The 25,785-nt window shown below is 37.6% G+C and overlaps 1 protein-coding gene across 7 annotated transcripts in view; it reads right to left on the minus strand.

Moving 5' to 3' along the window:
• Positions 1–25,785, minus strand: part of rims2b (regulating synaptic membrane exocytosis 2b) — a 141,014-nt gene that overhangs the window by 5,632 nt on the left and 109,597 nt on the right. The window contains exons 20-27 of one of the 7 annotated variants that reach the window (XM_073812725.1): positions 25,555–25,740; positions 23,906–24,015; positions 23,312–23,344; positions 21,683–21,751; positions 19,453–19,647; positions 11,516–11,538; positions 11,149–11,288; positions 7,250–7,464 (exon numbers count right to left, since the gene is read on the minus strand). In XM_073812725.1, the coding sequence (XP_073668826.1) occupies positions 7,250–7,464; positions 11,149–11,288; positions 11,516–11,538; positions 19,453–19,647; positions 21,683–21,751; positions 23,312–23,344; positions 23,906–24,015; positions 25,555–25,740 (971 nt within the window). Of the gene's footprint in view, positions 1–491; positions 828–7,249; positions 7,465–8,698; positions 10,305–11,148; positions 11,289–11,515; positions 11,539–19,452; positions 19,648–21,682; positions 21,752–23,311; positions 23,345–23,905; positions 24,016–25,554; positions 25,741–25,785 lie in introns of those variants that run through there. The other 6 variants (XM_073812727.1, XM_073812726.1, XM_073812728.1 and 3 more) reach the window with 6 other exon arrangements.

A 25,785-nucleotide genomic window follows, 5' to 3' on the forward strand; every position in this document is an offset into this window, starting at 1 on the left:
CAGTTCATTATCTAAGATCTTTATACACCACTGATAATATAGTTATGTATATTATATTGCATTTCTGTCAAGAGATCCTTCAAAAAGTTACACATTGCACCTTTAAGGTTGCGAAAATTACATACGGTATTTCACCTATGGCTAATAAATGCTAGAAAAGCGATGCTTAAAACTAACAAAAATTGGTGCACGTAACTGGCAACGCAAGTCGTGAGTCCAAATCCCAGTGAATATGCATACTGAAAAAACTTCACCTTAAATGCTCTGTAAGTCACTTAGGAAAAATATATGAATATCATCAATTTTGCATTCATCCATGCATCCTTATACTAGTCGCATTGATGCACCTGCCATCAAGGTCAAACCCCGGATCTGTCTCTTGTTAAATCAACATCAGACAAGCGCATAACAGCATTGAAAAAGCATCTCAGAAGTGACTTTGCAGTGTGTTCACCTCCAGACAGCACAGAGACAGCAAGCACGGATCTTACCTCTGTCCCCCTCTTCAAACGAATTCATACATGGGAAGTAGACGGCCAGCGCCTCGAAGGACGCAGACAGACTGAGTCTGCTCTGGGATCGCTGCATGCGCATGCTGGGAAGAGTTGCGCTACTGTCTTGTCCCTGTCTGCCCATTTTACCAATCCAGCGTCCTCAGACACCTCAAACTACAGTGCAGTGAGCTGGCAAAAGTGCACAGGCTGAGATCTATCACAGATGTAAAGTCAGGTACCCAGATCTGGTTTTCATGAGGGTGTTGATAAGCAGTGAGGATGCTGTCTGAGACGGTCCGCTCTGCAGAGAGGTAAGTCTTGCAGGGAGGGAGGGAGGTACTGTAGTGTGCGCATGGCTTGCAAATGACGCAGCCAATCAGAGACGGAGGAACTGAGAGAGCGCTTAAGTGAGACGGAGCTCTGCCTAGAGATATGGTTTCACAGACGCATTTAAAAACACAAGCACATGACTTGCCTTCTGACTGGAGCCTCATGTGGCGAAACATACGATAATAAGCAATCAAACACAGGATATGAATATTTGTTCAAATATTTGAATATTTCTCTCACATTTAACATGTTACTCAGGTTGTGAATCACACAAATGATTGCTCCTTCTAACTAAGAAAGGATTTTTTCATGCTTTCTCTGAAGACAAAAGTCTTATTACAAAAACTCCTAAAGGTCCTAAAAATAGGGCATGCATTTATTGAGTGTGCCCCCCTTATGTTCCCAACGAGCAGACTACACAATCGTCAGCAAACAGCCCGGGACAATGCTCCATCTCATTTACAAATCCACACTTCCAGGACAAAACCATAAATATATTACTGTGTGGGTATGAAATCATTACCCACGCAGAACATCAGCCAGAAATAGTAATGTCTCAACCTTCCTATTAAAGTCTGTAGTGAGCTGAATGCAGTTATGACTCATATCACTGCTATAATATCAACACATCTGACACTAACACAAATACACACACACACAAACAATGGACAAAGTTGAACAAAAAGTCGTGACATCTCAGGACTGGACCAAGTGTGGTTTCTCTTGTTCCAATGAATTTCAAATACTAAAAATAACTCTGCGAGGGTGACATTGCTGTAATATAAACTGCTGGTTAGTTAATGTACTGTTTATATTAACCTCTAAAAATAACAAATAGTAAATGATGCAGTGTTTGACAGCAGAGGTTAATCTGACATTACACTCATACTGTGTGGTCTCAAAGCACCAGTATAAAAGGGTACAGTGTCATGTGAACAGAAAAAATACAAAAGCATATTGGTGTATATCAAATATGAATGCCATACTTAACATGTTGTGTGCTATCAATAAGCTGTGTGCGTGGCCTTTCGACGTGACTACGTAATATGTATCACCGCACATGCGCATCCCAGTGCTAGTGCGATACGAAAAGTTATTTTTGACTAAAGAAAGAAAGACATTAACATCTTGGATGACATGGGGGTGAGTAAATTATCCAGAAATGGAAAGTGGAGTAATCTTTTAAGCGTGTGCTTATTTTATTCATTGCTCTAAAGTATTTCCTTTTTTTTGTGCAAGACGTCCGTTTCAAAAGCCGGCCGGTAGAAAACAGTGTTGTGGGAGCACGCATAAAACATGATTAAAACAGTTATGGTAAATATTTACTACACTTGCGATCTATAACCAGGTGGGAGGAAGAAAATAAGAAGTGGCCTGATATATTATGTTAAGATATATTAAATAATTTTTATGCTGTGCTATAAAAGCACAAAGGCATACCAGTATCTTTACAATTGGAAAGTCAGTCGAGTGTTTGTAAATGGAGTAGACCAAGAATTCGTGTCTTTAACCTTCTTAGGCGATGGTTTAAAGGGGCGGTGAATTTGTCGATTTTATTGTTTTATACTGTTGTCTGAGGTCTACTTATGATGTTCGCGTGGTTTTTACATTCAAAAACAATAAGTAATAGGCTATTATTCTTAACTGTAATCTTTTTCATGGCAAACTTTGGTAAACTTCACATTTCTTAACTGTGTATTTCTGTATTTAATTAACTGAGCAATCTGTAATATTCTGTAATATTACGCCTTTTTGTAATATTTGTAATGTTTAGCCTGTAGTGAAATAAAATCCTTAAAATGAAATAATTTTGGAGTATGTGGGTCATATTATATTTTTTATCAATACATCATTAGTTGCAGCTAAAAAAAGGCATACAGTATGCTCATAAACAGCCAAATTTGTCATTAACACATGTTGACGAACAAGCTGTTCCTCTCCTGGACTGTGTGAAAATCTGAGAAATGGCAAGGAATATTTTTGTCTGAATATGACTGATCTGACAGGAAATAGAAAGCAGAACATCTTAAAATATGTGCACCGGGAGTGTGAATGAGCGTGTCAAGTATGAAAGGATGTTGATCTGTGTAGCATGAGAGTGAATCATTCCTGCATCTGTTCCGATAAATATCCTGGATGCCTGTGAATGAATCCTGGAACCCCTTTATAAGCATTTAATCTGATGCCATTCGGTCTTAAAACCTAAAAAACCCTTTGCTTTAAAATAAGATGTGTAAAATACAGACTGAAGTTTCATAATCTAATTCTTTTTCATAATTTTATGTAGAAAACAGTAAAAAAAATATGTGCAGTCTCTTAAAAATCACAAACCAAAGATCTAATGCTCCAATTACCACAGACCAGATCACTTAACTTGCTAGTTCCTGTCACTTCATTAGATATTTCCTATTTCCATCCATTAAAAACTTGCAAAGTAAAGCCAGTGCTACAGGGAATCAAAAAAGCGAGTTCGTCCAGCAGCAAAGCTCTTTAAAACCCCACAGTCTTTCCTCAAAAGGCATCAACAGGGCATCTGTGAGGGCAGTTTACCCCCCTGAGTGTGTAATTGAGTTAATTTAAAAGGGAAGCTTTGACCGGTGTCCCTCATCAATCTCTAATGATTTAACAGTATGACCATGCAGAGCGTCCCGTTCAATCCATCTCATCCTTGCAGGACATCAGACAGAACAAGGTGTGAAGCATGTCTAAACCAAAAAAGACTCTGAATCCCACCTGTGAGCTGCAGAAAGGGACATGAGCGTCCTAAAAGCTACAGCATATCACTGCTGTGCACATTTAAGTGTGGGTGTGTGTTTATAAGGGCCGCTTACTGGGTCAAAAGACAAGTGTTTACCGAAAGACAAGTCATTTTAGGACATTAACTGAACATTGGAATATTAAAAACTTGCTTTTAGAAAGAGCATGATGCAACATTTTAAAAAAGGACAAAGTACAGCACAGTTTAAGAGATGGGGATACAGTATTTCTAGTGCCAAATTTTGACTAGGAATTAAGACTTAGGAAGTAATATTTATATATCACCATGGCAACTGTCCAGCCCCAGCAACAACCCAGAGAAGCATAGGAACCCCAAAACCTAAAGCACATGGGGTTGGGCTCTTTTAAATAGGGACACGATGGCATCATCATATTTATAACCAGTCAGTTTTTACTGGGACTGATTATGTCTAGATATTGAATGAATAGAAATATATTCAACCTCAGTTTTATGAATAATTAGTGTGAGTTGTCTGGACCTGCATTGCAAGCTTCAGATAAACCTCCATCAGATGAAATGATCAGAAATAATGATGCTAATTGGTTTGACAGGCTGAGCCGTATGCTCAATCTAACCTCTTGCATACATGGTAACCATTACAAAAGAGCACTTTGCTCAGATGGGAAGAAATCTGTTGCTAATGGACTTCTACCTCTGTGTAGAACAAGTAGAATGAAAAAAGCGTGCGAGTTGTTGTCAGGGCATTGATTTGTGGTTGCTAAGGTGTTCTGGGTGGCTGCATGGACATTGCTTGGATTTCCGGGTGGTTGATAAGTGGTTGCTTACATTTAAATTTACGCATTTGGCAGATGCTTTTATCCAAAGCGACTTACGGTGCATTACAAGGTATACATTTTTCAACATGTGTTCTCTGGGTTCGAACCCCTGACCTTTTGCGCTGCTAATGCAATGCTCTAACATTGAGCTATCAATGCTACTGAAAGAGCTGTTTATCGTCTTATAATTTTAAATCCATCTTCAGCCATCTTAAAGGGACACCATGAAACTTTTGGCCACTAGGGGGTGCTAGACACGTATTTTTCACTTCTAGCGCCCCTAGAGCCCACAAGCGCCGCAGCACTGTCGCAAAGGAAAGCAACTGGCCAACCTTAAAACTAAACTAAAAACTAAACATTTAAAATGCTAAACGATCAACATTTTGAGACAACAGAGAGAAACGCAGTCATGTTACAACTTTCTGATGAGGAACTCGTCGTGGCAGAAGCCATTTCTCAATCTGAAGGTTGCAGCCTCCGGATGTCGTATTTCTAATACGTCATCAAGACTGTCTTATTTCACAATATTAACAATTACAAAGTTGACTATTATACTTAGTTAATCGTAAATTGTTGCAGTATGCTTATGACTTGCGAATGTAATGCTCAGTTTACCTTAATAACCCAGGCTTGATGACGTGTGCAGCCTGCATATTTGACCTCCGGAGGCTGCAGCCTTCCAATTCAGAAACGACCAGACGTATTTCCTTGCCTTTTTCCAAACAAATATTGTTGCATCCTCTCTCTCTCCCTCGCCACCAGGATTTTCCGCAATGGCGCTCGTTATTCCTCTTTTTTGTGTGAAAATCGCTCCAAATCCAAGTAAACCGATGCGTTTAGGTCTGCCGCTTTGTAATACGTCACGCGAGTGACAGCGGAACGCAGCAAATGAGGAAGAGAGAAGAGAGAAACGCTCGGATCTGATTGGTGAATGAATAGGGTTTGGTTTTACACTGTGAGCAAGTTTGAGTGCTATAGCATCCTGGATTGTAATGTAAATATCATAGACACAGTAAAAAGAAAGGTAAATACGTGAACACAGCATCTGAATACAGGGAACTATATGCAATATAATCGCCGTAATTTATAAAGAACATCGCATTTATGTATGAATCAACAGTTTATATAAAAAATTGCCTTAAAGGGGAATCGAACCCGGGTCGCCCGTGTCATAGGTCCGTGACACTAAAGACTGTGCCACAGAGTCACATATTAGAAACTGCTCTCTACACTCCTTAAGTAGCCTCCAGCAAAATTCACGTTAAAAACAAATTGTGTGGAGGAAGTGACGTATGCCGTAAAGCAGTCGAATTTTGTAGTTTTTTTTTGTGCTCTGGTTACTACCACAAACCCTAAGTTTTAAAATACGAGTAAAAGTGATACAGACCCCGTCAGGCTATGGTAGACATGTCATTCAACCTATTTAAAGTCGATGTACTATCACAAGGGTCTTGAAAATGTATTATGAAGGTTGAAAAATTACATGGTGTCACTTTAAGTTAAGTCAATCTTAGGTAATCATAAGACAAGTCAATGTTTTAAGCCATTTAAGTCAAGTTAAACTTAGGTCATTTTAGAACAAGTCAATCTTATGACACCAGATACATAACTGGTATTAAAGGACAAGTTCGGTATTTTAGACTTAAAGCCCTGTTTTCAGATTGTTTATGGTGAAATAGAATGGTTTTGACTGAAATTTCGACATTTGCGGCTGCCATGAGAATTTTCGCGTGTTTGTGTTTCAGCTCAGACCTCTACAATGGGTTTAATGGTGCACTGGAACAATCCTTCCTAAAATGCATTAAATTTTCATTTACAAAGACGTGAAACTCACCGAGTGGTCAGGGGTGTTCACTGGTATGCTCACACAAAAATCGCTGCAAAAGATGCTTTCCAACAGCTGTTTTAGCATTCGTTGTTAACTTGTGGACCTATTTTTCCAAACGCCTCACACCCGTACATTCTTCCGCTTAGAGCTTGAATAATAGACACTCCAGCCCAGGTGGTGGCGCTAATCCACCATTGCCAATTGCAAGAATAGAAACAAAGTTCCCGGCGCGGAGTAATAGACCTTTCTCACAGTAACCGGAAATACGTAATCGTCGTGTAAGCGGAGTTCCTGTCAAGCGTCAACACACTAGAAAAACATAAACCCGGGCAAGTTAAAAATGGATCAAAAAGTCTACACAACTTTCGCTAACGGATTTGCCAAATATTACATTTGCTGATGTGACACGACTTATGGAGGAAAACTTTTTCCATGAAGAATTTGTCCATAAATTTCTAGGTAAGTAGAGAGCGAGTCTAACTGTTACTGAACTGTTAACTAAAACGACACATTATAAGTCTCGCCGAATAGCCTGAATCCACTTCTGTCTAACTTCACAATCAACAGAGAATTGATGGAACAGATACGGCTTTTTACATTGCCTTGACTGCGGAGGAAGTAAATTTCCGCGACGATTGCGTATTTCCGGTCATAAATACGGAAGTTGTGAGAAAGGTCTATACCGTACCTCACAGGACATCTAATACAGTCAATGGAGTTGGCAAAAACTACGATAAAACCTGTTGGAATGCGTCTTTTGGAGCGATTTTTGTGTGAGCATACCAGTGAACACCCCTGACCACTCGGTGAGTTTCACGTCTTTGTAAACGAAAGTTTAATGCATTTTAGGAAGGATTGTTCCAGTGCACCATTAAACCCATTGTAGAGGTGTGAGGTGAAACACAATCACGCGAAAATTCTCAGGGCAGCCGCAAATGTGGAAATTTCAGTCAAAACCATTCTATTTCACCATAAACAATCTGAAAACAGGGCTTAAAGTCTAAAATATCGAACTTGTCCTTTAAGATCACAGCGCACTCACCCTCTGGGTCCAGCTGAGAGGTACTTTGGCTCTTCTTCCCAAGTCCAACCATGGCGGCCATCTTTGCCCCAAAACTGGAGCGCCTCTTCTTGTCGTCATCCTCATCGTCATTTCTACCCAGTGAACACATGTCTCCACCGACGCTGGAACTCTTGGTGATGTTGGAACCAGGTGTGGCTGTTTGAGCCCTGTGTTTCATTTTAGATGTAAACTCACTGTCAGTGGGTCAGGTGGAAGTTCACACGCACAAAAGGAAGATGAGGGACAGGAAGAAAGAGAGGAAGACAGTGGAGAGAGGAAGGGACAGGTTTCAGCTATAGGATTGGGGAGAACAGTAAAAGGTGGACAATGATATAACAGCTACAAAATATTGGACAGAAAGTAAGGGACCATCAACAGTGATCAGCAGCTAGTGCATAACGTGAAAAAAGTTGGACAACACTGTGTGTCCTTTGTGGTCAATTTGTGTGTCAATTCATAATATGCTCATTTTCCAGCTCCCCTAGAGTTAAACAATTGAGTTTTATGGTTTTGGAGTCCATTCAGCTGATCTCCGAGTCTGGCGGTAGCACTTTTAGCATAGCTTGCCATAATCCATTGAATCTGATTAGACCATTAGCATCGCACTCAAAAATAACCAAAGAGTTTCGATATTTTTCCTTTTAAAACTTGACTCTTCTGTAGTTACATCGTGTACTAAGACTGACAGAAAATTAAAAGTTGTGATTTTCTAGGCAGATATGGCTAGGACTATACTCTCATTCTGGCGTAATAATCAAGGACATTGCTGCCGTAACATGGGTGCAGCAGGCGCAATGATATTACGCAGCGCCCGAAAATAGTTCCCAGTAGAAGAAGAGGTACCGTCAAACCCCGAGATCAGCTAAATGTATTCCAAAACGATAAACTGGAAAATGAGCATATTTTCAAAAAAGTGGAGTGTCCCTTTAAGGGCTAAGTTTTGTCTTTTTGGTCATAGCAAACGGAAACAGTGGGTGGACAGGTTGATTCATTCATCTACTGTATCTATCTCGCTCTGCCTTACAAAGATGGACTATGGGTAATTTGTTCTTTGATGAGCCACCTCCACTTCTCTTTTATTTGCTAAGCGTTTCTGTGGAAACCCAAAATGATGCTAACATCAGCATTTAATTCCATGAATGAGACTCCTCATTAACTAACATGAATAAACTAGAAATAAAAAATAAATAAAGCAGAAATAAAACACTTTTGAGCTCGGTCTTGGTGCGTTTATATGACTTAATAAATACAAATTTTGTCTCTCAAAATGTTGACGGTTATGTAAGAATTACCGTTGCTTATTGGCAAAAGATACGGTTTCTATCAAAATCCGATTGATTTCATTGTACTCTATTTAAAAATGACAAAACTCTACTTCAATGACTCCACAAATGGTATTGAAAATCTGAAAATGTGAAACTGAGAGACCTGCATGCTTGTTTTGCTGGTTTTCACTCTAACTGGAATAGAGACAGCAGCTGTTCATGAGACACTTCTGATGGTTGTAAAGATGAAAGGGATATTATATAAAAGACAGACTCTTTGGGAAAAGGATGAGGATCTATAGGGTAGGAAGAGGGTGGAGAAAGTTTGCCATCCAGCACTAACAAACATAATTAAGACACACAAGGAATTTTTGATGTGCATACATGAACACACATTTGCACAACATACAGGGCTTATGTTACAAAATGTGCTTACCAAAGTGTGTTTTATACTAATTATTGTATGTAAACACTGAAACGATTTCACACAGCCAGACTATTTACTACTGGCATCAAGTAAATAGAAAAAAATACTACTACAGTACGTAAAGTGACCAATCGCAGTTTGTTTTGTGTCATTTAGGGGCAGATAAATCTGAAATCTTTAATTCTGTGGATTTCATAAATAGCTTTGCAGAAGTGTGTACATTTTTTAAATCTGGTTTAAAATACATTCAACTAAATGTGTATCTTTATTATACTTGAGGAAACAAATCTGTTAAATCTGAGAATTAGTGATTCATTTTTCTTAACTATTTGAGGCATATGACCACATATTTGTTATGGGAAAAGCTGCTACTTACAGCATACAGTCACATATTTAAGATTTGAAAACAATCGGTGATGTCAATAAATAAATGTTGTCCCAGGGTCAACATAATGTTGCCCTGAGGACATCAACCACTTGGCAAAATCAGGAGAACCGATGTGAATAGATGACATGCTGCAATTTTCACACACACATTTAGCTGCTCAGACTGTCTTTTTAGGCACATAATGGGCCAGATTTACTACGCAGGATAAATTAGTTGCAAAAAATCACAGCTGAAAGGGTTAATTTGAGCAAAAAGTTGCACCAATAAGATTGAATCGAGTGATTTCCATCAGCTCCTGTTATTTTTGTGTGCATTATGTATCTGATGGTGCATGAATGGATGGTGTTACATCTGTGAATGATTACTTTTTATTACTTACTAAGTTATTAAATAAAATGGAGATTTTAACTACATTAATTAAAAAACATATTGCATTGACATATCTTAACATACATCAGTGCCATTGTTTTGTCTCAAGATGCACACCAGTATTGTTTTTTATAAGGTATGCTTGTGGAAAACTAATATAACGAAGGCCTAGCCCTGGATTAATCTAAACGCTGTTTGGAAAACTGACACTTAGGGGCAGTTTCTTGGACAGGATTTATCCTAGTCCAGACTAAAATGCATGTTTTAACTGCTTTCATTTAAAAATTTTGCACCGACATATTTTAACATATATCAGGCCTAGTCTGGGATTAGTCTAAACCCTGTCCGGGAAACTGCCCCTTACTGTTTTTGCATGCCATTCTATGACCATATATTTTTTTAAGAAAACCCACATTCAGAATTAGCCCCTAAAAAGCACACAAGTGGATCACACTTTATGCCAATAGCCAAACGTCTGGCTACACAACACTATATCATTATTTGTGATTTTTAACAAAGAAAGCCTGTATGTCATGTATTTACCTGTACTTAATGTATCACTACAGTTTGTAAAACTCTCACTTTCAACAGAGCTTTAGCCATAATGACTATAATGACAAGCCACTGGTGCTGGCTACATTTAACTTCAGTGTGTAAGCTACAACTACACAAAGCAATTGATCTGAACGGGCTCAGGTAGGGGTGCAGTCACTAAAAAACTGAAGGACACTAGCTAGATTTAGGAGATGCTGACCTCTCAGGTTCCTGCTCATGTTCCTCCTCCGGCTCTGAGTTATTAGTAGCCCCTCCCACCTCCCCATCCTGCCCTGCCCCCTGAGCACCTCCTGACGCTGCTTCCACCTGCTCGTCCCCCACCACAGTGCCCTCTTCTCCCTGACTGTGAAGAGCCTCTGTGCGGCTAACACACAAACCATGCCATGACATCATTACAGGAAGCATGCGTGACAGAAAAAACACAGAAGAGACATGCAGACAATGATAATAAAAAAAAACGTAACAGAATGAAAATGTGGATGTAGGTTTAATCAAGAGAAAAAGATGCAAGAATGAGAATGTTAAATTCTTCTAGACTTAATTTGATTTCTTTTGTTTATGGGTGAAACTCTATTGTATAAATACTTCACCTTAAAGTGTTAGAAATTAAAAATAAGAGATTATATTTTGCTATACAATGAAACATTATTTTCATGTGTACAGTAATACTACATGTATGTCCTGAACTACATTTTTAGTACTAGTTTACAACCAGTAGCCTGAGTGGTGACCTCAGCCAATGGTAAATGCACTCTGGACACATTTAAATTCAGGGGTTAGTTAGAACTTGCACTTCGCAAACCTCAACTAATCTTTAGTGAGAACTTAAGTGTGTCCAGAGGGTTTGCCCATGACTGTCAGTATGGTGTAGTACCTGATTTTGCGATTAGCCCGAGCTCTTTCTGACTGGACAGACATGTAACTCGTGCTGCTAAGCCGAGACGCACTCGACATAGCGGACACGTCGCTTACATCGCTGTCCGATGATCTCATGGATAGATTGTCCGTTCCTCGCTGCAAAAACAATGCAGATTATGACATTAACATTATGTTGCAGAAACGGTTGCATAGCTCTAATATAACAAAATAAACATGATGCATTTTCCCAAGTAGATAAAAGATTATTGCTGTTATTATTATTATTTAATATATTATTATAGGATGTTACAATTTCTACAGTTTCTTTACTGCAGAAAGCAGCACGGCAAAGGCAGACAAAAACACTAGTAAAGGTAACATACCCTTGATGGATCCTTCAAAATACCTGTGAAGAAGAACAAAATTGGGTTTAGATGAAGTGAAAACCACGCACAAAACCACAGTACTTGATTTTGTAAATATCGCTTATTAATGCAAACATACATGTAAAGAATTTCAAAGCGACAAACAACAGATGCCCTACAAAGACATTTACACTGCTGCAGACTAAGGGATACTACTGCGGACTTCTGTGTTACTACACAGAATAGTAGTAACAATAGCTCTATCATCATAATTTTGTATTTTTTAACCAAGGTTTATTTATAAGGTAATTTATTTCTCATAATTAAAGATTACATATTATTAACTATAATTATAATGAATTATTATTATTTATTAGCTAATTATTAACTTATCAGTAAGGAATAATTGACAACAGGCTGTTAAAATTTTTCGAAAATAATGCACACCTAGGGCCTAGATGGTAACTCATCACGGAGCAAAGCAAAGTGTGCCTTATGTAAAGAATAATTGATGCCGGGCCATTGAATTACAAGAAAATAATGCACACCAAGGTGGTAATGCGGCACGACGCGAATAATTCAAAGGACTAGAGGTGGGACGGTTGTCATGACCACCGCACCACCGCGGTGGTGCAATGCCACCGCAGTGGTGAAGTGCCACCGGCGGTTGTGTGACGTCACATATCAGGTGAATGATTAAACAAAATAATAAGTAAAAATTGCAGTTTTTTTTACACGTGAAATAATAATAACAAAAGTTGTACAGTAATTTAAAGCCTAAGATACAAATTTATAACATTGTTTTATGTTAATACACAAATCTCCGCTACATTACCATGTATGGCGTTTCCACTAAACTGGTGGATTTTAGCATAACTCAGCACGTTGGAGTTTAGCCATGTCACTGTGTTGTGCGTCTGCTTTAGTTTCTTTTGGTCTCCAGTGACAGTGGAATACATACACATCACGTTTGTCTTTTGTTGTGAATTAAAATTTTTACCAGGTTAAAGTCGCGCATCAGGAAGCGCATTTAGTGAAACTTTATTTTCTTTCACCATTTAAACCACCCTATCCCCCCATGGACCCCACCACCGCAACACCGGCGGTTGTTGTTGATGGTTCCACCGCGGTGGTAAAATTTTGCCACCGTCACAGCCCTACAAAGGACCGGAGTCAATTATTCCGCTTATACCACGGTTACCACAAACATTACTCTGGTGCCTATTTTTAAGACATTTGACAAGTTACGTGGGCGCTTTACAGAAAAATAATAAACACCCATAGAACATTTCTCAGCCAATCAGAATGCAGCATTCAACAGACCCGTGGTATAATTTCAAATAATTCAAAGGAACGAAGTCAATTAATCCGCTTATACCACGGTTACCACAGACATTGCTCTGGTGGTTATTTAAAGACATTTTACAGATCAGGTGTGCGTTTATTGAAAAATAATGCATACCAGTGGAACATTTCTCAATCATTTAGAAAAAAGCATTTCATAGCCCTGTGGTATAAGACAAAAATAATCCCCTAACAAAAAATGAAAACAAAATGTCATTGTAGTGCACATACAGAATATAGTCAATTCACATATAGTGAAAATTGAACTTTTTAAAAGTCTTTTTTAACACCAACATCTGTTTTTTAAACCTTGCAATAGGTAAATTAAGAACCTTTGCCATACAAAAACATTTTCACAATGTCACACTGATACAATAAATAAAGTAGCTTTACACAACATTGCTAAATTAAATAACAAAGGGATGTTTGCTTCACAAAACAAAATTGTGAGGACCTCTCATGGACTTCCATTATTAGCAGCTTGATGATATTTTCTACCCTCTACACTGACCTGCTGACATTCATTAAGCAAACATGGATTGTTCAATGACAAGTTATGAGCCTTTTAACTATAACGAGGACCCCCTAAAATGCCCTTACTATGCCATCAGAGTTTTTTTATTTGGCCTGTGAAAGTAAAGGCAAACTTTTTCTCTCTCTCTCTCTCACACACACACACACACACACACACACACACACACACACACACACACACACACACACACACACACACACACACACACACACACACACACACACACACACACACACACACACATGCAATTACCATGTTTAATGAAAACTTTCCAACGGCATAGTGACTTTTATATCTACAAACTGTATTTTAACGTTTTTAAATGATCATTATTTACTGTAATTTTACTTATGGGGACCAAAACTTGCCAAAATTACTGGTTTTACTATCGTCCCCACACCATAGGGATTACCAGGACCCCCCCCCCACACACACACCAGCTTTACCATAGCTATGTTTCCATCCACCTATAAATTCTAAAATGTGCTTAAAAAACATATGTGCATAATTGAGTTGGATACATTTTTTTTATCTTATAAGAAAACATACGCATGAACTACGATGGAAACACTTTAACCGAATAAGTGCCTATATGCACATCAAAAAAGTCATGTAACTTTTCGCGTTGAACGGCAAAACTGGACTAACCATCTTACAGAACTTATTGCACATCATCTAAAATGCAGTTTTGGAAGTTCTGAAATAAACAGGTAAAGACTTTTATCTCAATGGTTCAGTAATATTAGTTTACACAACTGTCAACTTAAACAGCAGGAATCCACATTTAAAAGTAGATAACAAGCGTAGCCTATAGTTTTTCATCTCCGACTGCGTGCTCTGAGGTCATTATACACAAAAATAATTACATACAATGGCTTTCATACTTATATTTAGTGTCAGGTTAGCAGAAAGTGACGTTTTTGCTCTCTTTGGCTCACTGGATGGAAACGCATGCTTAATGTTTAATGCAATATTCCAATTATGCGCATAAGTTTTGGATGGAAACTTCACATGTTTAGAAATGAAGCACACGCACACAGATCTCTATAGGTTCTGTTGAAAGTCAGTTTGCATACAGTACCTGCATCTTCATTCTCTGATACTGTCTCTACTGCTGATGTGTGGATTAAACACATTGAAAGACACATGACACATAATGTTATGATGGAGAAACACCACACAAAGAAGGACTTTAGATGAACTTTAGACTAAGAAACTCTGAAAAAACGAACATAACTGAATCCAGCAAATGATGTAAACTTTTTTTTGAAGATTTCAATCAGTGGTTCCTAATCCTGGGAACCCACAACACTGCAGATTTTGTTTCCTTCCACCTGAAATCCTGGACCGATAAGTACCATTTAACCACAAGAAGTACATTTCTTGATCCCTGTATTGATTGCACAGATCTGCCTGGCTCACAGTATTTGTAATTCATTCACTTTTTTGGAGGCTCACATACAGTTTTAGCTTACTGAGGTTTTGGATAATTATTTTTTGCTGTAACTGAGAGTTACAAAATACACAATGTTGTGGGTCCCTGGGAGCAGAGTAAAGAATCACTCCATGCAAAGAGTATTGAGCCAAACACACCACAAACTCACCATCTATACTGTATTCCCCACTACATACTACATGCAACACTAAAACAATGAACTCAGCTATAGGCTACATTTATTTAATGTTTCGGAAGCATGCACCTATATCAAACGACAATAATACAACAACAGTAAAGTTTGACCACACTGAGCTCCAAAAAATCTCCTTGTTTAATTTTCCTTAATGCTGTTGTTAATTTACTAATCATAGCAGCTTCCTAAATTCCTCTGTAACCGTTTTGGATTTCCTTTTTTGTTTATTCTGGATATCCACAGCTCTAACAGTATTTGTTAATCTTTGAGTTCAGTAAAAAGCATTAAATCTGCTCTATGCTGTAAATACATACATTAGTGATGTCTCTCAATAAAAGAGTATTCATTTCTCACAGCTTTAAATGCAGGGTTGCCAACTTTGGTGATTTGTCTGGAGTGAGATTTCTCCCGAAACATGCGCTTGTAGCTTTCTACTGGAAATTTTGGCCGGTGGACACCACAAGCGTCTTAACATCTAAACCTACACCGACTACATTCATTTCCAAATGTTTGATGTTTTTGTTTTGATAAGTTTGTTTGTGTTTCTGGCAAGTTTCTTTTTGTTTTGATAAGTTTCTTTTTGTTAAATGTTACTTTGACTATTTGATTTATTATGTGATTGTTATGACCAGGGCTTTGCTGAAAGAGAGCTGCAAGTTCATCAAGCTCCCCTGAATAAGTATGGTTGATTAACTAAGGTCATAATCTCTGAGGTTAATGCATCCGTGAGGACTATACATGGCACTGATTGTTTGCATAAAACATGGTGAATAAAACAATGCATGGTGCTTATATTCAGGAAATTACTATATATTGGGCCCTTAGAATGGTCCATCAGCCTCCTGTCTGTCATAAGAATTTTGCTTTGGCTAATATTCACATGTTTATAATCTAGGTCAGGTGTAACAAATAATCATCTTTGAGCTTACCTGCTTTAAGATATAATGCAAGGCTGCATTTTAAACTTCTCACATTTGATTTACTGTCTGTTAATGAAGAAGTAATTTTAGTAAAAGTTGTTCAGGAAATCTAAATTCCATAATAAACCTTAAACTTACTTCAATAGAAGAGCTCAACACTAAGATTTTTTGGCAAAAAAGTAATTTGTTTAAAATTAAATATGGATTAATCCTTATTTCTTTTTTTTTTTTACAAAATTACAGAAGTTACAAATGAGTGATTTTCTCTTCTTTTGTTTATGACTTCAAAATGGATAGTGTTTATTAGGCAGGCTTTAGACAGAATGCAATAAAATGTTTACATTCGGTTAAGACATAATCAGTTGTTTACCATGATACTCATTAAGACAGCTACATTCACAAATGTGATGTGAATTTGTCCGTTTAAGCCAAAAGACGAACATGGGCTTATTTAAGCGTTGTGCCACGCATGATGCATCGGATTTACAAGTTCAAGGCTGTGAATCTAATCATTAAACAGCTGTATAATAGTCAGTGTTTAATTACTTACATCTTTCTTGCACTTTCACTCTGAGGAATCGCGCAGCTGTCATCCTTTGAGTTGCACCTCTGTCTGTGATTTGATTCGTCATTTGGGAGTCAATTTGACTGTTTCTTACTTTATGGGGCGCAGACCTGTTGGCTTGTGACATCATACGACCGCGAGATCGATTTAAATGCATACTGAGTCATTTACTGTTGAATCGGTCTCGCGGTGCTGAGACGTCACTTGCAGATCGGTCTGCGTGGCGGCGCAAGAAGCTAAACGAGTGAAAAAAAAATACAGCAGAGAAGAATGTCTATTTAGCGTGAGATTTCTTTTTTGAGCGTGAGAGCGTGAGATTGAGGCTGAATGCGTGAGTCTCACGCCAGATGCGTGAGAGTTGGCAACCCTGTAAATGTGACCTTCCACCTCATGTGGCCATAGTAACAACACAGAACAACTAGAAGTTCAACTGAACATCCACTCCAACCTTCATTCAGTTAAAACGAAAAGAGACTTCAAAAACACATGAAGCAACACTTCACACCAACAAGATCGGCAAAAAAAAGCTATACAGCAGAAAGGCTAAAACCTAGATCCCTCTAAAGCACACTAGGGTTTACTCTGTTAAGGGCCGATGGTTGTACCATACCAGGGGCTTTCTTCTGCTGGTCTTCCCATGTCACTTCTGAATGTATAAACAGGAAGAAACAGTAAATGATCTTACCTAACTCAACCACACATTCACACACACTTACTAATTTTACTTAAAAGAATATTCAATTTTCTTAAAAGAAAAATCCAGATAATTTACTCACCAACATGTCATCCAAAATGTTGATGTCTTTCTTTGTTCAGTCGAGAAGAAATTTTGTTTTTTTAAAGGAAAACATTGCAGGACTTTTCTCATTTTAATGGACTTTAATAGAGCCCAACATTTATCTAGCAAAGCGATTGCCATTTTTGACAATAAAAATAAAAATATACACTTTTAAACCACAACTTTTCATCTAGGTCCGGTCCAGCATGACCTAACGTAAATGCGTAGTGATGTAGGGAGGTCACGTGTTACATATATAAAACGCACATTTGCGGACCATTGTAAACAATAAACTGACACAAAGACATGAATTAGTATCAGTTTACTTACAACAACGTAGGAACGGTCCTCTTTCAACACACTTGTAAACACTGGGGCGGAGTTTCGCATTCGTCCTCTGTGACCTCTTGACGTCATGACGTATTGCGTGGGGTCACGCTGGCGCATCACGACCGGATCTAGACAATGACAATCGTTTCACTAGATAAGACCCTTATGCCTCGTTTGAGATCGTTTATAGTCCTTTGAAACTCGGTTGAAAAAACTGCTACGTGTTGATTTAAGTATTAAATGTTGGGCTCTATTAAAGTCCATTAAAATGACAAAAATCCTGCAATTTCTTCTCGACTGAACAAAGAAAGACTTCAACATTTTGGATGACATGGTGTTGAGTAAATTATCTGGATTTTTCTTTTAAGAAAATGGACTATTCCTTTAAAGGGATAGTTCCCCCAAAAAATACAATTCTGTCATAATTTGATGAGTTTTCTATTCTGTTTAACACAAAAGATGATATTTTGATAAATGATGGCTGGTACAAAATAATTTCCATAGTATTTGTTTTTCCTACTATGGAAGTCAATGGTTACCATCAACTTTGTGTTCATCATTATTTATCAAAAATCTTCTTTTATGTTTAACTATAAAAAAAATAATACAGGTTTAAAACAAAATAAAAGGGTAAAGAGTAAATCATGACAGAATTTTTTTCTCTCTTTTAACTTTGTACACTATTCCTGTTTTCATTTAACTATTTACTACTGATGTTAATTGGAAGTGAATAATTCAATAAAAAATAATATGTATTAAAATAAAAATTAACAACAACAACATCATTATACTTTAGCTTAAATCTTATTACTTGTGATGTTTAGTTTTCAGGCAATGTCATTGTGCCATCTACAGGTGACTGAAAATACTCTGTTTACTATTTCTCAGACTCCATTATGAAAATGCAAAATAATACTGAAAAGATAGGCTCACTTTTTTGTAAATCTAATTTCGGCGAATCATTGTCCAGGTGATATCACCCATATCATTTCATTTGTATGATAGACATTACTGTACTTTAAAAAAATGCTGGGTCATTTTCAACCAGTTGGGTCAAAAAGGGACAAACCCAGCCGTAGGGTTCAATTTTCATATTTGACCCATCATTTTAGGTTGAAACAACTGTAGTTAAGTATAGGTTAAACTACAACAGAGCATGATGGCTTAGTCCCTTTTTTGACCCAACACTGGGTTGAAAATAACCCATCATTTTACAGTGAAGTAGCAGTTGGACAAGCTGTGTAATGTCCACCTACAACAAATGTAAACAAGAGCCTTTAGGTAGTAAATCACTTCAACACAAACACCCTAAAACATTCACACGGTCACACACTTGCCTTTCCTCCCATTCACAGCTGGGGGAGCTACAGGCTTTTCCTCAGGTTCTTGTGTAAGAAATGGCACACAAACACACAAGCCCAGCAAACAATGAAGTTATTATATTATAACAAGCATTTTCCCTTGTAACAGGATTAAAACACAAACAAGACTTTTGTTTAAGAGAATCTACCAATCTTTAAAAATAAAAAGATGGAAATGCATTGGCCATTAAATTTAAATGAATAAATTATTTGTCGACCTACTGTGGATAGTATTCAAATTTCTGAATACATAAAAAAGTATAAAATATATACTTTATTATAAGTTATCTGTTTTTTTTTACTCATGATTAGATTGAAAAGGCAATTTATTTTACACTAAATATAAAAAAGCTAAATAACTGCTTTGACTTTTAAGATTAAAACTTGATTTGCTGAATTAAGTACGCTACATACTTAAATCATAATATAGTAGTATTCCATTCAGACCTACAGCCAAAATCTTTAGGCTCTGCCAATTTATACTGACACACCTGACACAGAAGCCTGTTGGCCAGCAGGTGGGGCTGATGATGTTGTGGGAGTAGGAGGGGTTGGAACAGGGGGAGGAGCAGGAGGGGGAGTGGCATGTGTGAGAGGAGGAGCAGGGGCAGGAGGGGGAATGGGGGCATGGGAAGTGGCATGTGCAGTGGCAGCACCAGGGACAGGAGACTCCATTCCCATTTGAGCTTTGATGACAATGAAGACAACATGGTTTGAGGAAATGAAAAAGAAACAGAAGAAGAAAATCAGTGAATTTGACATTTCAGCCAATGAAAAATTTACCAAAACACTGTGCGAATTTTAAAGATTCTTAAAACATTTTCATGGCTAAGAAATGAGGAGTTCAGATGCAAAACCCTCTAAGAGCGTCTGACGTTTTCTTGTAAATAGGCAGTTTTTATCAAGCTCTTATGTTTAGGTTCAGTAGTTTGACTGTAATGGCACCGTTAACCATTAACTTGGCTAGATGATCTGAACAATGAGTGAGTGAAAGTGTGATCTGTTGGTTGGTAGAAGAGCTGGGATACTTTGTACATATGTAAGATATAAATATGGTGAGTAAATTAGCCCATATAACAGAGCAGGCATCATGGGTTAGGCATTTGTGGAATACCCTAATAATGTCAATTAAAAAGAAAGAAAAAGAAAACAAAAGTGAAAGTGACAATTTGTTGTCAATAATGGAACGCATTGGCCCACTCAAAATGTGACCTTTGCATTTGAGCCATCCCAGTGAGCAGCGAACCCGGGGACAAATTGGGGTTAGGATGACTTATCCATGGGCACCTCAGTTGCAACTTGCCCGCCAAGCCCGACTCTCTAACCACTAGGCTACGAAAGCACAGATATATTAAAACCTTAAAAATAGTCTCCAGACGCTACATCGTAATATCTCGGGCTAACATGATTACCAGTTTTCCATTACGTCTCGTGTGCATTCATTGCACTTACTGCCAGGCCGATGACATTGCCATTTACTTACAAAAACCAAACTGAGGTCGGATAGATAAATGATTACATAAATTATTATTATTGTAAATATATTTAATAAGTGTGTAATAAATAGATGAGATAAACATGGTCAGATCAGCCATAGGACTTTTATAACGCGGTAGCGCTGTGGGTCTGTGGCCGGCTGTAGGCTACACCCCACCCCTGGCGATAATGATCGGATCCAGCTGCAAACGCAAACACAGAAACGGATATCTTAATAGCTTATTTTTCTGTTTGTTCCAAAATCTGAAATTCTGAAGTAACAACCCAAACACATAGAAATAAAAAATAAACAGAGACAATTATCCATTCACGAAAATTTTTAAATTAAAGTTTGAAACCAGTATTTAGTTTGATACATTTTGATGATGCAAATTGAAAGAGAAAAAACGTTATGGCGTTTAACGCATTTTTCCAACAAACCGGTATTTTTGAATGTCCTGAGGGATTAAGCGTATCAGGTATTTGATAAACATATGAAACACACGAAAGCATTCAGTTCATGTCATTATCTTATTTTTGACAGAAGTGACGTTAAGCAGCTTTTGCAAATGAGCTCCTCAAATGTAAACATGAAATCGTATAGGTATAACTGGTATCATAATTTATTATAATACAATTATTAACAATTATTGTAATTTTGTTGCATTACTAATAATTATGTGATGATGTGAAAATTTCATTCAATCTTGTAGCATGATGCTACTGACCAATATATTCTACTCACTAAACAGACGACATACTACACTAAGTAAATGTTTTAATTTTTGTTTAAGGACAAGTTCGGTATTTTACCATTAAAGCCCTGTTTTCAGATCAATGGAGTTGGACAAAAACTACGATAAAACCTGTTGGAAAGCTTCTTTTGCAGGGTTTTTGTGTGAGCATATCAGTGAACACCCCTGACCACTCGGTGAGTTTCACGTCTTTGTAAACAAAAGTTTAATACATTTTAGGAAGGATTGTTCCAGTGCACCTATATACCTATTGTAGAGGTAGGAGGTGATACAACAAACACCCGAAAATCCTCGGGCCAACATCATATGTCCAAATTTCAGTCAAAACCGTTCTATTTCATCATAAACAATCTGAAAACAGGGCTTTAAGTGTAAAATAACAAACTTGTCCTTTAACATTTAACTTCTTATAAATTACAATGGTGAAATCTAAAAATCTAAAGATATATTAAATAATATAACTATAGTTATTATGTCTTACAAAGATTACCAGATACTGTTTGAGTGATTTGGGGAGGTGTAGGAGGCGGGGCTGGGGATTGTGAAGCCCCTCCCACTGCTGTACGCATTCAGACAGAATTAAAAGCAAAGACAGAAAAAGAAAAGTATAATACAAGATGTGAAGATGAAAGCAAAAAGAGAATGAGAAAAAGAGGCTAAACTATTCTGCTATACAAATCTACTCTAAGAGTAGCAAGTACTAAAAAAGCCGCCTATTCTTTTCCCAGTCCACTAAACATACTAAGCTACAGTCACCCCAAATGCAAATACAATCATTATACCATACCAACTGCATTTCAGGAGCATTTGCACACTTTGATTTACTGAAATTATGCTGAAAAGCCATATAATATTTAACATATCAATAAATTTAAAACAAACATTATATTTGCATTTGACTGACAAGCATGTTTTCCATGTTTCCTATATAATATATAAAGTTAGCAATTTATAATAATTGCCACAAAAGCTGAAAAAGGGATAGTAAAAATGAAAATTCTGTGAAAATTTACTTAATCTCATTACAAACCTGGATAAATTTCTTTGCTCTGATGAACACGAAGGAAGATATTTTGAGGAATGTTTGTAAACCATTCACTTCCATAGTATTGTTTTTCCTACTATGGAAGTGAATGGGGCTCATGATCGGTTTAGTTACAAACATTCCTCAAAATATCTTCCTTCGTGTTCATCATTGAGTGCGTTTACATGCACAGAATAAGCGGATAACTATTAAAAATCTGCTATAGAAAACTGTTTTCATGCGTTTACATGCAAATCAATAAGCCGGCTATGCAGTCAACTGCGTTTACATGGGACTTGGAGAATTATCAGTTTTCTCGCAGGCAGTGACGTCACCACCTATAGTACATAATAGTCGATCAAAAAGTCAACAACATATCTGTCTTAAGCTGTACTGTTGTATCTCTCCTTGTGTCTGCAGAACCTGTAAATGTAACATGAGCTTTTATTTTCACAGTTTCTCTGCCAACTGCTTTAGTCGAGCGGAGACTTTTATGCGTTACCTTGCGCTTACTTCCGCGTGTGACGTTTATCTTTCATACGCGGAGACATGCGCACATGGACAAAACCGTGAGAAAGCGGGTTAAGGTGTTCACATGCCATGCAAAATCGGCGTAATGAGCAAAAAACTACCTGTGCCGATCGGTTTTTGCATACGCTGTTTATGGGCTTTCCCCGATTAAAGAAAACCGCTTTACGCGTTTACATGACCCCACGTGTTATCAGTTTATTAAGCATAATCGGCGTAAGACTGTGCATGTAAACGCACTCATAGTTAAGTTGATTACAAAAAGTGGATTTCAGCTTTTACCTAAACAAATTTCAATAAAGGTATAGAAATTCTACCAGACACACACACACAACACACAGACTGCGACACACATATATATAAATAATTTAACAGGTACGGAATCGCACAAACATAGCTAAAGCACAAACGAATGCTTTCGTTAACGGCACTAAACAAAAAACAAAAGCAAATTCAGTGACAGCTCAAGTTCACTGACCAGTGCTAACATTTTTAGTCACACAGGGTAAAAGCTGTAATAAAGCAAACTGAGATGAGGCTACACACACAGAAGCCATTGCTACAGACCTTCATAAGGCTCAGTCATGCCCTCGCCATCTACTGGGAGAAAGGGTGACAAGAGAACCAAGCCGTGTTGTGTTATAGTAGAGAAGTTTCCTGCAGGCATACTTACACTATACTTATATTATACTATACTCTTTACTATTCTATGGTTTTGGCAAAAGATTTAACCCATAGCTATACTGTAGGTGAGAACTTGCCAGAGATGACACTTTAAAAAAAAAACTGGTGCTAAATAGCACTAAAAGTTCATAATCATAGGGGAACCATTTTTTAGTGCTATATAGCACCTATAAGGCACCTATAAAGAACCATCTGGGGGTGATATAGCACCACTGTAGCACCAGATATATGGTTCTATATAGCACAATATGGTTCTACACAGGTACATACAGTAGGTGCTATATGGCATTTAAAATGGTTCCCCTATGATTACTAGCCAGAGAACCACTTTTAGTGATATTTAGCACTGTTTGTTTTTACTTTAAGTCAGGATGGTGTAATAATGACCATCTAGCTGGATATTAAGGTTGATGTTTTCAGGCACGTTTCCACCAAAGCGCCACAAAACCTTAAAAAAGGCTAGAATATATTACTCACTTCTGTCCATGGAACCCTTCGGTGGGATCTGCGGTAACTGCCGACCTCTCCGACCTGACACCGGCGTACTGGTGGGACTTGTTTGGACTGATCCGGTGCGTGGGTTTGCCCTGCAGGACACACGGAGTGTCAGTATTGAAACTTAGGCATTACATCTGAGGAAGAGTCACAAACCTGGCCAAGACTACAGCAGGCCATGCTGGTGAGAAAATACTAGTAAAAACAAACCTACTAACTACAATTACATCTGCCGTAGAATTTTATAATAGGTTTCAAAATGTATTCGGGGTTGGAAAACCATGTTATTGAAACATATTTTGTACAAAATAAGTCAATATTTGGCACAGTTTTCTCAAGAGTTGGTAAAACAAAAACAAAAAAATGGAAACAAAAATATTTGGTGAACTATGTCAAAAAGAGTAAAGTACATCAACATTTTCAGTTATGTACAGCAACCTACAAAATCTGAAGGTGAATCTCATGTAACCTGACAAGAATGTTTCCTAGGTTATTAAAATCCAAAAATAATATACAATAAACCTAGTAGACTAATAATTAAGACTAATAATTTTTTTTAAATATTTTAAAATGATTTAAAATATTTTAGTTTTTTAGCATTTTTAATAAAAAAATTATAATATTTGTATATACAGTATATTATAACTGTAAAGTAATTTATTAAGTAGGCCTACACTCTTTAAATTACAGTATATTTATTACAATTAAAAATATTGTATTTCCAAAAAAAAACATGGTTAAAAACTCAAAAGTAAAATACCCAGATGCATTACAGCAATTTGGATATACATTTTCCGAATAGTCTATTTATTTTCATGCGAAACATAATAACTATATTAATTTTGGGCTAAAACATGACCTGGACAGTTCTTGGCTGGTTTTGTGAGATTCACCCTTGGAGTGTTTGTATAAAACCACAGAAACAATAATCACATCTAATCCCACATATTCAACTATAATAAGAGCATGCATTTAAAATTGATAAATATGTCACAGTCATGTGCATTTTAGCCACGTAACTAAACATTTACGTATAAAATGCACATCGACTCCACAGTAAACACAGTGATCTATCAAGCACCCTTTGAGCTAAATGTCGCATTTGGTTTCCAGTGATGTGTAATAAACTGTGGCACAATCAAGAGCGAAACCTCATGCGCAAATCTCAACATTTATGTAAGGTTCCTTGTGACTTATGATGTTCCTGGCAAATCATAGGTCAAAGGGTTTACTTATGTCTCAAAAGGAGTGATGAGGTCAGTGTCAGGTGCTAAAGCTGCAAGAAAAGTGAGAAGGCCGACAGCACACGCGCTCATACAGCCCACAACTCAAAGCAGAAACTGTTAAACTACAAATAAATAATGTTAGTAAACCAACAAAAAAGTACAATGCCAGGGACACACCATTATATCCCAAGAGAATATAACAGGTGTGTCTATATGACCGAAATGAAAAGACGTTAGTAGCAACCATCATCACTACTTTCTCAAATCAAATCAAAAACAGCATTGTTACAACAGGGTTAAACTAAAAAAGAAAGCGGAGAGGAAAGGAGCATTCCAGGTGACAGGAAGCGGAAGGCATGGATTGGTTTGGCAGATTAGTGCTTTGTTGTGATTGGTCTGGGTCACCTCGTTAGGGCGGGAGAGGGGGGGGCTGATCTCCTTGACGGTAAGGATGGCATGGATCGCATGTAGCCGGAGTCGGGCCGCTCGGACGAGCGGGAGCGGGTGTAGACCGGACGTTCCATCATGGGCCGCTGGTCGGCCGACCTGGACCTGTAATGGTCATGCCTGTCCACCATACTGCGGCTGTACCTGCAGAATGTTAGTCAAAAATTGATGCTCAGCAGAGCCCCAGTG

Source organism: Paramisgurnus dabryanus, chromosome 19 (genome assembly GCF_030506205.2).
Source record: "Paramisgurnus dabryanus chromosome 19, PD_genome_1.1, whole genome shotgun sequence".
NCBI classification, from domain to species: Eukaryota; Metazoa; Chordata; class Actinopteri; order Cypriniformes; family Cobitidae; genus Paramisgurnus; species Paramisgurnus dabryanus.